This window comes from Aptenodytes patagonicus, chromosome 29 (assembly GCF_965638725.1).
Source record: "Aptenodytes patagonicus chromosome 29, bAptPat1.pri.cur, whole genome shotgun sequence".
NCBI classification, from domain to species: domain Eukaryota; kingdom Metazoa; phylum Chordata; class Aves; order Sphenisciformes; family Spheniscidae; genus Aptenodytes; species Aptenodytes patagonicus.
This window is the reverse complement of record NC_134977.1, coordinates 1,420,923-1,434,886: the sequence shown is the minus strand read 5'-3', so window position 1 is coordinate 1,434,886 and position 13,964 is coordinate 1,420,923. Positions and strand designations below refer to the sequence as shown.

Below are 13,964 nucleotides of genomic sequence, written 5' to 3'. Positions count from 1 at the left end.
ATCTCCTGAAAGAAAGCAGGGGAGCAAGAGTGCAGAGGCAAGGGCAGAGAGGTCCCCATGGAGTGGAGTCCTTGGAATTAAATGCCTTTTGCGGAGGTTTCTCACGTCAGGACAGGCCAGGAAAACAGAAGAAAAAAGGAGTGGGAAGACTCCGGCAGGCAGCATCTCAAAGGGGCTGAGCTCTGCCTGCTAGCCAGTTGTACTAGCTCTCCGGACAGCAGTAACAAGAGCAGCAGCAACATCAGCTCCCGAAGACAGGCAATTTACAGAGCATAGTCTCTTCTCAACAGATACAAGCATAACCCTGACACCTCGCCTACCCTAAGCAGCCCCCTCCTGCGCCACTCCTGGGAGAGGAGCAAGCTTATTACTTACTGCACAAAGGATATAACAATGATTCAAAGCTACCAATGCAAAATCAAAGTTACCAATACAAAATCTTAGTGCACTATCATACAAGGTTATGCACGATATTGGTCACTTACCAAAGATCTGCAGCTGGTTAGAGGTCTCTCAACCTTGAGGATTAACCCTGAGAGGTGTCCCAGCTCCAGGGGAGATCACCATCGCGCAGCCAGCTGCTTAGCAGGGAGAGCTCAAAGAAGGCTCACTTAGGCTGTCACATTTATGGAATAAAGTGCTTGGCTCGTAGACAATTTACATGCAATGGAAAAGGTAGGCACGAGACTCCTTGTACCCACAACTTTCTCTGTTCCTTGATAAATGAGTCTTGGAGGAACCACCTGCTATTCATGTGTTAATCGCATGGTCGCTGTTCCAGTTTCCAAACCCATGTGCATCAATGCTCACCATGTCACTCTGTTCCTGTGTGGGTTTCCAGAGAACAGATCGGAACTAGAGAGGTTCTTGGCCCGGTTTCACCTAGGCCTTTACCTTCTTTGGAGCCTGAATCAAACTACCACTAGTTTAGTCATGGCGTCGAGTGCATCTGTCACAGGGACTCAGCTCCCTCCCATGCCTGCCACAAACCCACAGCTGGTGGGATTCCTCTTGCCTCAGTTCAGGTGTGCACACAATACAGTCCTCTGAAGACTGGAAGAAATCAAATGTCACTCCAATGTTGTAGCTATTGCTGAACCGTGCTTGCACAGCCTCAGGGCCTTCTCTGTTCTCTCTCTTCCTCCCCAGTGAGTAAATTGTATTTGTGGATGAGGGAAGAGCAGGGGACGTCATTTAGCAAGGCAAAGATTTACACTGTGTATTGGTGTCCATGTCCAGATTTTGGCAGCAGGGGGGGCTGCAGGGGTGGCCTCTGTGAGAAGAGGCCAGGGGCTGCCTCCATACCAGACAGAGCTGGTTCCAGCCGGCTCCAAAATGCACCCACCGCTGGCCAAAAACTGAAGCCATCAACAAAGCTGGTGGAACCTCTGTGAAAGCATATTTAAGAAAGGACACAACTGCCAGAGTGGGAGAGGAACGAGGGGAAAAAAGTGTGAGAAACAGCCCTGCAAGCACCAAGGTTGGTGAAGGAGGGAGAGGAGGTACTCCAGGTGCCAGAGCAGATGGTCCCCTGCATCTCGTGGAGGAGACCACAGTGGAGAAGGTATTTCCCTGCAGCCCGTGGAGAAGACCACAGTGGAGAAGGTAAGCCCTGCAGTCTGTGGAGGACCCAACACCGGAGTCATCGGATATTTCCTGAAAGAATGGCTGCTTGAGGATAGTCCCTGCTGGAGCAGGTTTATATCGAAGGACTGTAGCCCGTAGGAGGGATCCCATGGAAAAGTGTTAGAAGGAAGGAGCAGCAGAGAGGGACTGTTATGGGCTGACCACAACCCCCATTCCCCATCCCCCTGCGCTGCTCGGGGGGAGGAGGCGGAAGAGTTGGGAACAAAGGAGTGAAGTTCAGGCAAGGAGAAAAGGGTGGGGGCAGGCCTTCCATGGGGAAGGAGATAAGGTCTTCCACCGGCCCCATGCTTCTTCCACCCTCAGCCTCTGTAGTTGCGCATGTCTGGCCTGTCCACTTGCCTTCGCCACTGTCATGTTTGTACAAGGCCCACACACATCTTGGCCCGTACAGTGTAAGCTAGCATCTACCCAAACCTGGAGCCCACCTGGCTTTGGAGGCAGGGAGGGGCCGGGTCCCCTCTGCCTGGGGCTGGGCACAGCTTTTCTCTGGGAACCTGCCTGAGGAGCACTCCTCGTGCGTGTCAGCCTGTGGCCTGGCATGGGTGGCACAGGGACAAGGGCTGCTGGGGCAGGGCTGAAGTAGCTCAGCTGGGAGAGCGTTAGACTGAAGATCTAAAGGTCCCTGGTTCAACCCCGGGCTTCAGCAATGATTTTCTCCCTTAGATTATTGCAGAGCCCGTCTGCCGCCTTCCAGCCTGCCCCAGCCCTGCTTGTTCCTTCCCCTCTTGCCAGAGTACGGTCCCTGCTCTGTAGCTGCAGATCTGCAGCTTAGAAGGAGCCTTCCTCCAGCACCACAAGTCCCCAGCCTCCCCCTGGGCAGGCCTCTCCATTCAGTGCTCTTTTGGGGTGGTCCCCAGCTGCCCCTCCTTCCCTGCTCCACAGGGGTTGGGATCTCTCCTCTGCAGGACCTCTGCAAAGATCCTGTCTGTCTCCTCTTTGTCATTCTCAGTGGTGCACAGGCTGCTCCCCACCTCACACACCTCCTTCACCTGGTCCTCAGTTCCCAGACCAGAGGCCACCATCGCCCCAGTCCCAGGGAGAGGCACTCCCTGGAGCTGAGGCCTGAACAGCAGCATCCTTCCTCTGGAGGTCTGTCGCAGCAAGACCTCTGATGTGCCCAGGACAGTTGACAAAGCTATGCTGAGGATCGTCCACTGTAGTGCATGGGCGTCAGTGTTGTTCGGTCACACACTGTCCTGAGCAGAGTTTCTTGGCCCCCTCTGCCCCCCTGCTGCAATGATTGATGAAATGCATATGTGCTCCTCTCTGGGCATCAGCCCCATGGAGATGGAAGCCTGCCCTTCACCCCACCTCCAGGGATGCTGGTGGGAAGAGGGGTGCAGGGGGAGGCCCGGTACCTGGATGAGGACGTGTGAAATTTCATGTCCCCCCACCACACACCCTGGGGTGCCATCAGAGCCTGGGGGCACCTCACCCCAGGGGGGCATTTCCCTAACCCTGTTGCTCTGCTCCTGCTGTGGAGTCGGGGACAGATGTGGCACAGAGGGGTGAGTGTTGCCCTGGGTGGCAGAGGAGGCTCAGGGGCTTTCTCCTCTCCATCAACCCCAGAGTGGGTCAGAGCATGGGAGCAGTGCCTGCAGCAAGAGCCTCCTCCTGCCCCATTGCCCTGCAGAGACGTTGAAGGGGCAGTGCTCTGCAGTGCAGCCCTGTGCCAGGATCAGGCCCCAGTGGCGAGGTAGGACTGTCTTCCCCCATCTTAGGAGGATTCCAGTACTATTTTCTGCAGAGGGTCCCTGGGCACCCAGGGGACAACAGGCTGTGCTTGTCATAGACATGTCACTGGAGGAGAGTGTCTCTCCTGCTGGCAGGCGCCAAGGGGATGTAGCTCAGTGGCAGAGTGCCTGCTTCGCATGTGGGAGGTCCTGGGTTCAATCCCCAGCATCTCCAAGGGTGTTTTTTCCCTGATTGCCCAGCCTCAGGCGGGTACCGGCTGGAGCTGGAGCACTGGTCCTGTCCTCTCCAGGCACTGTGGGCCTGCCCTGCCCTGCCCTCCCAGGGCCTGGCTGTGGGGTGAGGAGGGCTGTGCTGTGCCTCTTTTGAGCCCCCTCTCAGAAGAGAGGCAGGCAGCTGTGCTGGACCTGAGCTCAGGTCACTGCCCTGCACCACAGACCCACCCCACCCACCGCCTGGGGACAATGCTTGGCAGCAGAGTGCCTGCCTAGGGAGAGGTATCAGGGAGGGGATAGACATCAGCAGCACACTATGAATCCTTTCTGGCTGCACTGAGAGATGTGGTGTGAGGGTGCTGGTCCAGCCCAGGTGCCCTTTGGGACCAGGGCCACGCTGCCCTGGTGGCTTTCCAGGGGTCAGGGTCTGAGATTGTCCTGTCTCCAGGTGGAGATCCCATACCAGGTGGGAAGCACCCAGCTGTGCCAGCAGGTAGGGGTGTCTGAGCTGGACGAGCCTGGACAGGCCTGGGGGACTCCCAGCTGGAGGAATGACATTTCTTACCCTGACCCTGTCTCCAGGTCCTTTTCCCTCTGCCATCACCACTGGCTTGAGCAGAGCTTCGGCTCAGGGAACCTGGAGCCGCTGAGGTCAGGCACAGCCCTGCAGAGGTGGGACTGGTGGGGCCGGCACCCACCTCTTGTTCCTGGGGGGGGGTTGGTGGCTCTGTCCACCCCATGCCAGTGGGATCAGGGAAACACAGGCCTGTCCACAGCCGTGCAGAGGTGGGGAGGGCAAGGAGATGGTGCCTCGGCTGCTCCCCTGGCAAAAACCTCTGCAACCAAAATGGAGTGTGAGACCCAAAGTTTCACTGCAGGGTGCCCAGCCCCTGGGAACAGTCAGGGCCCAGATTCAGAGAAATAAGGTATAAAAGTGAAGCAAAGAAGAAGGGGGGTGGGGATATCTTCTGAACACAGGATGGTGGGCGCCAGTATGGACACTGACCTGCAGACCCAAGCCACCCCAGGCAGGGACGGGAGAGAAGAGCCCAGTGTCTGTCCCATGCCACCTCCCCACCAGCTCTGCCCTCCCACAGGTGTAATATCTTTCCCTCATTCTGACGCCTGCCAGAGGTTTGCCTCCTTCTCCTTCTCCTCCTCCTGGTGGACATGAGCCACAGGCCCGGGGTGGGTTTGAGGGGGCAGCACACCTGAGCAGAAAGAGCCCGTTTCCTGGCATTTTGGGGTCTGAACAGTCTGGCCCTGCAGGCTGGGTCCGTTCTCTGCAGCAGTGCAGGATCATCACTGTGTCCCAGATCTGTGCTCGCTCCTGCAGCTCTCAAGAACCCACCTGAGGGGCCTGATGGTGAGAGCCCAACCCTCTGCACTGCTGCCCCACGCTGGGCAGAGCATGGCTGTGGAAAGGCCATGGGAGAGGAGCAGTCCTAGGGTGAGACCCCCAAGGTGATGGGTGACACACATGGGCACTGCAAACACAGCCTCCATCCCCTGGGAATCTCCCACCAGGGCAGGCTCCAGCCCTGCATGTCCACAGGGAGAGGTGGGCCCAGAGCTGGGGAGGGAGGGGCTGGCTCCAGGGCCAGGGGCTGCCAGCAGGAAACCTCTAGAGACCAGGGCAAAGGAGTGTGTGAGCCTGGGCTCCCCCCAGACCCCCACGGGGTCACCCCAGGGGTGGAGGAGCTCCCAGCAGGGAATGGGCCAACGCTGTCATGGTTAGTGACAGCTGCCTCCTCCCCTCTTCTGCTCTAGGGCCAGATCCTGCTCTTTGCAGTGCTACTGACTGCTCCCCGCAGGGAGCCCTGCCATGGACACCCAACACACCTTCCAGCCTACAGCAGCAAAGTCCATCAGGGAAGAGCTGGAGAGTTGTAGAGACCCACCAGTGGGAGCAGGGAGGGCAGTTTGGGCCCCGGGTTCCTGCCCAAGTGTCAAACCCTTCTCCCCACACGGCTCCTGTGTGAAAGGTTTCTCTGCCCATGGGAGCTGGGACAGGTGAACGCCCCAGCCGAGGGAGAGGGACCCTGGCTCAACTCCCAGCAGTGCCTGCATTAGGGGAGGGACACAAAATACCCTCTGCCATGGAAATGTGCCCACGTTAGCACCCTCCCAGGCAGGCCCTTCTCCAGGCCAGGGGCTGGATGGCGGCTATGGGTTCCAGTCCACGTCTCACAGGGATCCTTTCTCCCTCCCCCTGGCCTCTCCCTCATCTGCCTCCCACAACGCTGAGGGAAAGGTCCCCCCACCAGCCGCTGCTCCCATCCCCCCTGCACCTGCACACAGGTACTGCCCCGACACAAACTGACACTGTCACCCCTGGCGAGGCAGCAGGAAGGCAGGGGTGGAGGCAGGAGTGCAGCAAGAGGACGGGGTCCCAGGGCTGCCATGGGGCCTTAATGCCCCTGCCCGGGAAGGAAGGCAGCTCTGGGGCTGTGATAGAAGTTCTCGGGGTCTGCAAGGACCCCCAAGGCAGCAGGAACAGCCCATGGAGACTGGAGTCCTGGCAGAGTCATTGAAGGGGCAATCCCAGGCCCGTGTTCCCCAGCAAGTGGCTCTGTACCCTGTGCCGAGGCAGTGGGGAGGACAGCTGCCTCCTAACCGCTGTGGGAGATGAGCCGTGGGCCGTGATCCCCCCTGTGGCTGGCTGGGGTGTTCAAGGCACCACGGCCACCTTAGGGCTCACTTCTGTGGGGCCAACCCCAACACAGCTCTATTGTGGCCTCTACGCTGTTGGACCAGCATGGCCCAGGCAGGGCCTGGGGGAAAGAGCGACTGGGGAACACTGAGGTGAGGAGATGGGCGCTCCTGCTGGGGTGCATCACGGGACCTTGCAGAGAGCCATTTTTGTTGGAAACTTTTGCTGGCAGGATGGAAATATCAGCAGGAATATTACCCTGGAACCATGGGCTCTCGCAGCCCCACAGCCTGACCCTGAGCCTGCTGTCCCGAGATGTGCCCTTTGCCCTCCACCATGTCTTTGTGCTCTGCTCCCCCCCAGTCAGCCTCAGGGAGACACCCCGACACCTGGGCAGGCAAGCACCAGCTCTGGCTCAAACCCCCAAAGACTTTTATTAAGAACAAATATGGAGGCACAGCGTAAAAACAGCATAATACAAATAGAGGACATGCCCAGCTGTTTCTGCTGCCCGTGGGAAAAGGGAAACAGTTCCCTGGTGCTCACGGTTCTCCCAGCTGCACAGTCCTCTCCTCCCTCCCGGCTGCACCCAGCTGCACGGCAGGGACGGGCTCTCCTGCTCTGGGCATCAGGGACTGTTGTGCACTGTCCGCTGGTATTGCAACCTTTGTGTCCTCAGGGCGATGCGCCAGAGACACCTCTTCAGCATCGTCATAGCCCATGCTCTCTGGGGACAGGGACCAGGCATCTCCCTCAGCTCCAGGGGCCCCAGCACTTCTCTGGGAGCGCAGGTTTGCCCCTGCAAGCAGCAAGGCAGGCCATTGCACGTTCGCCCCATGGGGTGCCTCTCCTGCTCTGTAGATCTCCAGCCTCCCGTCTCCTCACTGGGAACCCCCACTCAATCCAGTAGCTGCACGGAGACATCACATGCTCCAGCAGTTGCTATGGGACCCCAGTTGCTTCAGTACCTGCCCAGGGACCCCACTCACTCCAGTAGCTGCACTGGGACTCCACTCACTCCAGTAGTTTCACTGGGACACCCATTTGCCTCTAGTAGCTGCACCGAGACCCCACTCACTCCCTTAGCTGACACCACAGCCCAGGGACAGCCACACCCTTGGTCGGACTCCAGTAGCTGGCACCAAATTCCCCTCACACACACACACACACACAGAGGTCTCACCAGCAGCTGGCACTTCGTCCTTGCAGCACACGCACACACACAGGATAGAGTGAGATTACAGAGAGACAGTTAAGACAAGGTTTTATGAGAAGATATAAGAAGACACGACAGACTGTGGTGGTCAGGCGCATTTCTCAGCCAGACAAGCACACTGACTGACCATGTTTGACATGCAACTGGCCTCTTTTATACCCTTTTCTGTCTAACCCCTTCTACGTTCCTCCCTCTTGCCCCTTCCCTTGCATGTCCCTCATGGCCTTGCACAGATCTATCGATTCCCCCACCCCTCTCAGACTGGGGTCCCTCTGATTCACAACATTATCAGTTGAAAAGTCCAGCTGATCCTCTTGGAAGTGGTGCCTGTAGATCCTTGATGGCCCATCAATCACTGTGACTGGCTAGGTTCCTTCCTTGTATGGACTCCATATTTGTTTTGTCAAGGCTGTGTCTCATTGTATTTTGCTTCTGGAGTCCCTTTTTTTCCCCTGAGTTTCCCAATTAACCAGGTCCCCGGTCAGATAAACTTGCTGGAATAAACCCTCTCACCCTCTCACATGCCGTCATCGGTTTGTGTGACTGACCAGCTTTGGTTCCCATCCCTGCCTCCCTTACCATTTGCCGGTCAGGTTTGTGTCCCTGTAAGTTCTTGTTTATGGCTTCCTCCTTTTCTCATTGTTTTATTATCCCTTCCTTCATTGAAACAGGTCCTTGACGAGATACCCTTAAAGGAGCAGCCATTCTCCTTCCACACACCCGTACACAGATGAGAGTAAGACACGCTTTGGCTGGATGTCATGAACGAGAGTAAAATATTGAACATGCTAGCGCATGTGTAGACACTCACACACACACAGAGCGAGGGGTCCTTTTGTGACGGTTTCAGACGGTGACCACAGGTGGTGCTGGGACAGCTGCAGGTTCCCCAGGAGGCGAAGCTCAGACAAACTGCCCCGAGAGCTCAAACAGGGCCAGTGTTTTATGTCAGTTTAATTTCCCATATCTTTTGCGAGACAGTCACTCGCGTGGTCTGGAGACCTGAGGAAACTGGAGGCTTCCACAGCTCTGGAGGCCCAGCTCTGGCTGGGGTGTTTGTACCTCCCCACGTGCCTCCCCCGCGCGTGTTGGGATCCCTGCCCTGGCACACGCCAGGAGCACCAGCACCACTGCTACGGGAGACATGCCCCGACACGTGCCCCACCCACCAGCTTCTGGTGGAAGTCCCGCCCCCTCCCAGCAGCTGCAGGGGCCATTTGCCCTGGACGTCGCTCTCCTCTACCGGTCATGTGCTCTGCTGTGATTGGCTGGCAGGTTTACCCGGAAGTGCATCAGAAGGCCCTTCCCCTACAAACACAGGGGCCGCCATTTTGGTTTGGCCACAATGTTATGACACAGTGCCGCCATTCCATGGCAGTGAGCTGCCATTTTGTTAAAGATCATACTGCTCTGTGATTGGCTAATGGCCATTTCTTGACACTGTCATACCTACGAGCGCTCCGGCAGCCCCGTGATTGGCTGGCAGGACTGGCCGCCTGTCCTGGTGTCCCCAGGGGCACGTCACAAAGGGCCTGTCATTACATAAAGGGCAGCTGCCATTTCTGACATCCTCATTCCCCATGTGTTTTCATCCTGCACTGTGATTGGCTGGCAGCCATTTCTAGATACTGTCATACGGACGTGTTCTCTGGTAGCCCTGTGATTGGCTGCCTGCCTCCCTTGGACCAGGAAGTGCTGAGAGATACAAATATATACATTTATATGCAATATATACATATATAGAAATACACCTATAAAAGGGAGTGTCTAATTATTTTAACAAATGTATTTATTTAAGAATAGATACGTTATTTTTATAGATAGACTTCTATATGTGTGTATATGTGTATACGTTTACATATCTATGAACAAGTATAAAGCTATGGAAGTTAAATTAATATAGCCACAAAAGCATAGGTATGAAATGGATAAAACCTTCTTTAATAAGAGCTAATGGAGTGAACAATTCTAGTTTGAATGTGAATAGAAACAAAAGGAAAAGGCCAGACCTGATCGCATGTTTCAAAAAACTCCAGATGACTGAGTGAAGGGAGAAGTCAGGAGTGGGCTGGGACTTGCCCAGGTCCACCTGAGCCACACCAGCCACACCCAGTACACGGTGTTTATGTCATGCCAAAGGGCAGGGAAAGGGGTGGTGGTGGCTGATGACAATGCATTGAATACTACAGGACCTGGGCAGGATGCAAATGGTATGGAATAAGGGGTGGAGATTGTCCTGGGTCTGGCTGGGCTGGAGTACATTTGCCTGATAGCAGCCCTTACGGTGCTGTGCTTTGCGCTGGTGGCTGGTGTTGATAACGCACTGATGTTGTAGCTATTGCTGATGAGTGCTGGCATAATGTCAAGGCCTTCTCTGTTTCTCATTCTGACCCCACAGTGAGGAGGCTGGGGATGGGCGAGAGCCTGGGAGGGGACAAAGTCAGGATAGCTGACCCAAACGGACGAAAGAGATATTCCATGCCATATGGCGTCTTGTTCAGCACTGAAACTGGCAGGGGAGTTTCTCCAAAGTAGCCATTGCTTGGAGACTGGCTGGGCATCTTTCTGCTGGTGTGAGTGATTGCTTCTCCATCCCGTGTTTCCTTCCTTTTTTTATTTTTCACCATTTCTTAAAGTGTCATTATCTTGACCCATGAGTTTTTCTCTCATTTTGCCCTTCCAGTTGTCTCCCCCATCCTCCTGGGGGGGGGAGTGAGCAAGCGATTGGATGAGGTCACTTGTTCCCTTGTACCTCATAGGTGAGGAGACAGCAAATAGGTGGATATGTGGTGATCAGGTCACTGGTGCCTGAGTAGCTGATAGGCAAGAGGGAGACACAGAGCTTTGGCATGTACTTGTGATGTCACTCTTGGCTGAGTAGCTGATAGGCCAGGACCAGGTATAGGTGCTTGTGAGGTCATTGGAGCCTGAGTACGTCAATGGCAAGTACATGGCAAATGGACAGATACCTACTTGTGAGGTTACTCTGGGTTGAATATGTGATAGGCCAGGAACAGGCCTATGGATTGTGTAGGCGCTTCTGAGGTCACTGGTGCCTGAGTAGATGATAGGCCAGGAGCTGGCATATTACTTGTGAATGTCTTTGTGAGGTCATAGGTGCCTGAGTAGCTGGTAGGCCAGGAGAAACATGTCTTGTGTTGGATATTTTGAGGTCACAGGGGCCTGAGAAGCTGGTAGGCCAGGAGTAAGAACTTGTCTCATGTAGGTGTTTGCAACGTCATTTGTGACTGATTAGCTGATAGGCCAGGACAAGGCCTATGGGTTGTGTAGGTGCTTGTGAAGTCACTGCCGCCCTATTATCTGATAGGCCAGGAGCAGGCCCATGGGTGGTGTAGGTTGAGTTGTGTCACTGGTGCCTGAGTAGCGGATAGGCTAGGAGCAGACCAATAGTTTGTGTAGGTGTTTGTGAGGTCATTGGTGCCTGAATACCTGAGAGGACAGGAAGAAACACATGGCAGGTTTAGATGCTATGACATCACCTGTGGCTGAGTGGCGCATAGGCCAGGAGTATGCACATGGCTTGTGCATGAATTTGTGATTTCACTGGTGCCTGAGTAGCTTTTAGGCAAAGATCAGGCATATGGCTTGTGTGGGTGCTTCTGATGTCATCAAAATAATATTTAGGCCCCATCCAAATATGGCTTTTTGGAAGAACCATGGTCCCCACAGCACACCCGCATGTGTGACAGTGTAACTAATGAGCACACAGCAGCAGAAGTAGAAGGGTGTGAGGTCATATAACGCATAGCACCCCGTGGCTGTGGGGCTCAGTGCAGAGCAGCCGTGTGCATCAGAAGGACATGACGGGGGATGGGAGCTGCCTGGCCCATGTCTGCAAGGCTGAAGGAGCAGCCCCTGCAGCCCTAGCTGGAGCAGTCGGGGTGGGGGTGGCTCAGGGGCACCGCAGGGATGTGCCAGGGCACGGTGCCAGGAGGAAACCACAGACTTCCTGCACGGGCGCTGCGGGGGGAGCATGGCGAGGGCTGCGAGGCCACATGGGCTGTGGTTTGTGCACCTGCAGGCTCCAGCTCCCAATCTGCCTGTGGGGAATAACAGCCCCTTGGTGACAGGCTGAGAGTCAGGGACATGTCTGAGCCTCTGGGCTGCATGTCTGCTGCCAGGGCAGGGACATGTCCCAGCTCCAGCTCCTGCAAGGGACCCACCATGGGGCTTTGCAAGCCAGCACTCCTGGGATGGAGCTCTTGTCCAGGCCAAGGACCTTTCCCAGCTGCTGTTGCCAGCACAGCAGGGTCTGTAGGAGGGGCAGGGGCTGTTTCCTTCCCATCCTCACACAGACCTTGGTGCAGTCCCAGCCCTGTGGTTCCTGTAGCATGGGGATGGCTGGTCACTTGCCTCTTGGGCTCTTGGATGAGCCCAACGTAGGAGATGCTCAGTGCCCCTGGTCCCCACAGCGAGATGCAAGGGGTGACAGATCCATTCCCCGCCCCCCCCACAGCCCTGTCCTGTGATGATTCCCCACCGCCGTGACCGTGACACCCGAAGCGGAGCCATCCCTCATATATGGTCATGAACGGCACTGGAGAAGTTCATTGGAGGGCTGGGCTGTGTCGGAGGGGAGATAGCTCCTTATCGTATCTAAAAAGGTGCTGCTGCTTCGATTGGCTCCTCCTGCAGCTGGGTCGGCATCTGCAGAGATATATTACCCTCCCACCGTTGTTGTCCCTGTAAGTCCCCCGGAGCCGTGAGAGGGAGTGGGGTGCAGCAGGGCTGTGCCAGCAGGGCAGGAGGCTCAGGATGGGCACAGAGGGACTCCAGTTCCCTCAGGTGATGTGGCTGCTCCTCTGGGTGCAGCTGTGCAGGGGTAAGTGCCGGTTCCCTTGTCCCACAGCCCAGGGCCAGTGAGTACCAGCGAGGTCATCGGGATACTTCTGAGAACGGGTTTCTTTGCAGGTGCCACTGAGATGAGGGGCAGAAGGTACTCAAGTCAATTGAACTTCTGCCCTTCCCTGTGGCTCTCTGGGTGGGAGAGGCAGCTGTGGGCCTGAGGGCACAGGGCTGTACAGGGGTTTCTGGGATGGTGAGGAGACGGTGCTCTGTGCAGCGCCAGCCACGGTGTGCGGGTGGGCATGGGCAGGAGGTTGTTGAGGTGGGAGGAGGTGCTGCAGGCTGTGGGGTGGTGAATGGCACAGCAGGTCTGCTGCTGGGCACCCCCAGCTCTTTGCAGCCCATGGGGAGAAAAGGGACCCCCACACTGCCCCAGGGACAGCCCAGAAGGAGGAGGGCTCCCACTCCAGTGCCTGTGACTCAGCCTGGGCAGGGGGGACCTCCAGACCTGCAGTTTGGGGCTCAGCGCCCTCCTGATGGGTCCCGTGTTGATGTTTGAAGGGGCTGCGGTGGTGAGGCTGGAGGATGGTGGCGGACGCTGTGCTGGAAGAGTGGAGGTGAAACACCAGGGCCAGTGGGGGACCGTGTGTAGTAGCTTTTGGGACATGACCGATGCTGCAGTGGTTTGTAAGCAGCTGGGCTGTGGGTCTGCTGTTAAAGTTCCTCAGTATGGATACTTTGGGCCAGGATCTGGCCCCATTTGGATGGCTAATGTTGGCTGTCGTGGCACCGAGTCTGCCCTGTCTGACTGTACACACAATGGATGGGGTCAACACAACTGTTATCACAGCTGGGATGCTGGAGTGACGTGTTCAGGTAAGGGACCAGCCCATTCCTCACCTTTGTGGCCGGGATAGGGGAAGGGACCTGGCTGTGCCCTCAGGGAAACAAGGGGGTACTAGAGGAGGGCCCAGTGTGGCCGGTCACACTGCTGAGCTGGGACTTTCATTCCTGGTTTCCCCGGTCCCTGAGGAAAGCCCAGTGGGAACCTGTCCCTGCCTGACCCCCGATGTGGCTCAGCCCACCCTCAATCGGTGCCTGGGGCTGGAAGATGAATGCCCACCCTGCCCCGCAGTCTCTGTTGGTTCCCAACTTTCTCCTTCTGTTCACGCAGGAGCTATCTGGCAGCACGGAGGACCAGGTCCCCCCATGGCAGAGGCACTGAGAGCAGCTCACGTGGCCACCCACAGCCCCAGGGAAGGGCCCAAGGTGGCCAGGGACTGTTGGGTTGTGTTCCCTGGCAGACATGAGTCCCCCCAAAGCAGAGGGGCTGCTCACAGGGGAGGAGCACTGGGCTTGGGCAGAAGAGCAGGGTAGCGTGGCCACCCCGTTCTTCTTCCAGGGTCACCCCATGAGAGCCAGCTCACAGGGAAACAACCCTGTGCAGGCAGTGCTGACCTGCTGCCCAGCCTCTCCTGTCGGCCCCAGCCGCTGTCTGCCCTGTGCCACAGGGGATTTGCTAGCACTTTCTGGCTCTCCTTGGTGCCTGTCCTTGCCTTGGGAGCTTGTGTCAGTCCAGGGCTGCTCCTCTGCCTACTCTCCTGCCTTCTGCCCAGCTGTTGGCTGGGGCTGTGCATGCCTGGCCGTGTACTTCTGGCCCTGGCTGAGGACCCCTCCCCGGGTGGGTGTTGGAGCTTGGGGCTGGTGGAGACAGCAACCGCAGGTACACTCATAG

General features: G+C 56.7%; 1 protein-coding gene and 2 non-coding genes across 3 annotated transcripts in view; all 3 read left to right on the top strand.

Annotated features, from left to right (window-relative positions):
• LOC143171648 (scavenger receptor cysteine-rich type 1 protein M130-like) overlaps positions 1-13,964 on the top strand; it is a 94,717-nt gene that overhangs the window by 72,703 nt on the left and 8,050 nt on the right. The window contains 1 exon segment of the mRNA XM_076360689.1: positions 12,782-13,105. Within this exon segment, the coding sequence (XP_076216804.1) occupies positions 12,782-13,105 (324 nt within the window).
• TRNAF-GAA (transfer RNA phenylalanine (anticodon GAA)) lies at positions 2,221-2,293 on the top strand. The gene has a single exon. It is a non-coding gene; the product is annotated as a tRNA-Phe (tRNA).
• On the top strand, positions 3,484-3,555 carry TRNAA-CGC (transfer RNA alanine (anticodon CGC)). Its single transcript has one exon. It is a non-coding gene; the product is annotated as a tRNA-Ala (tRNA).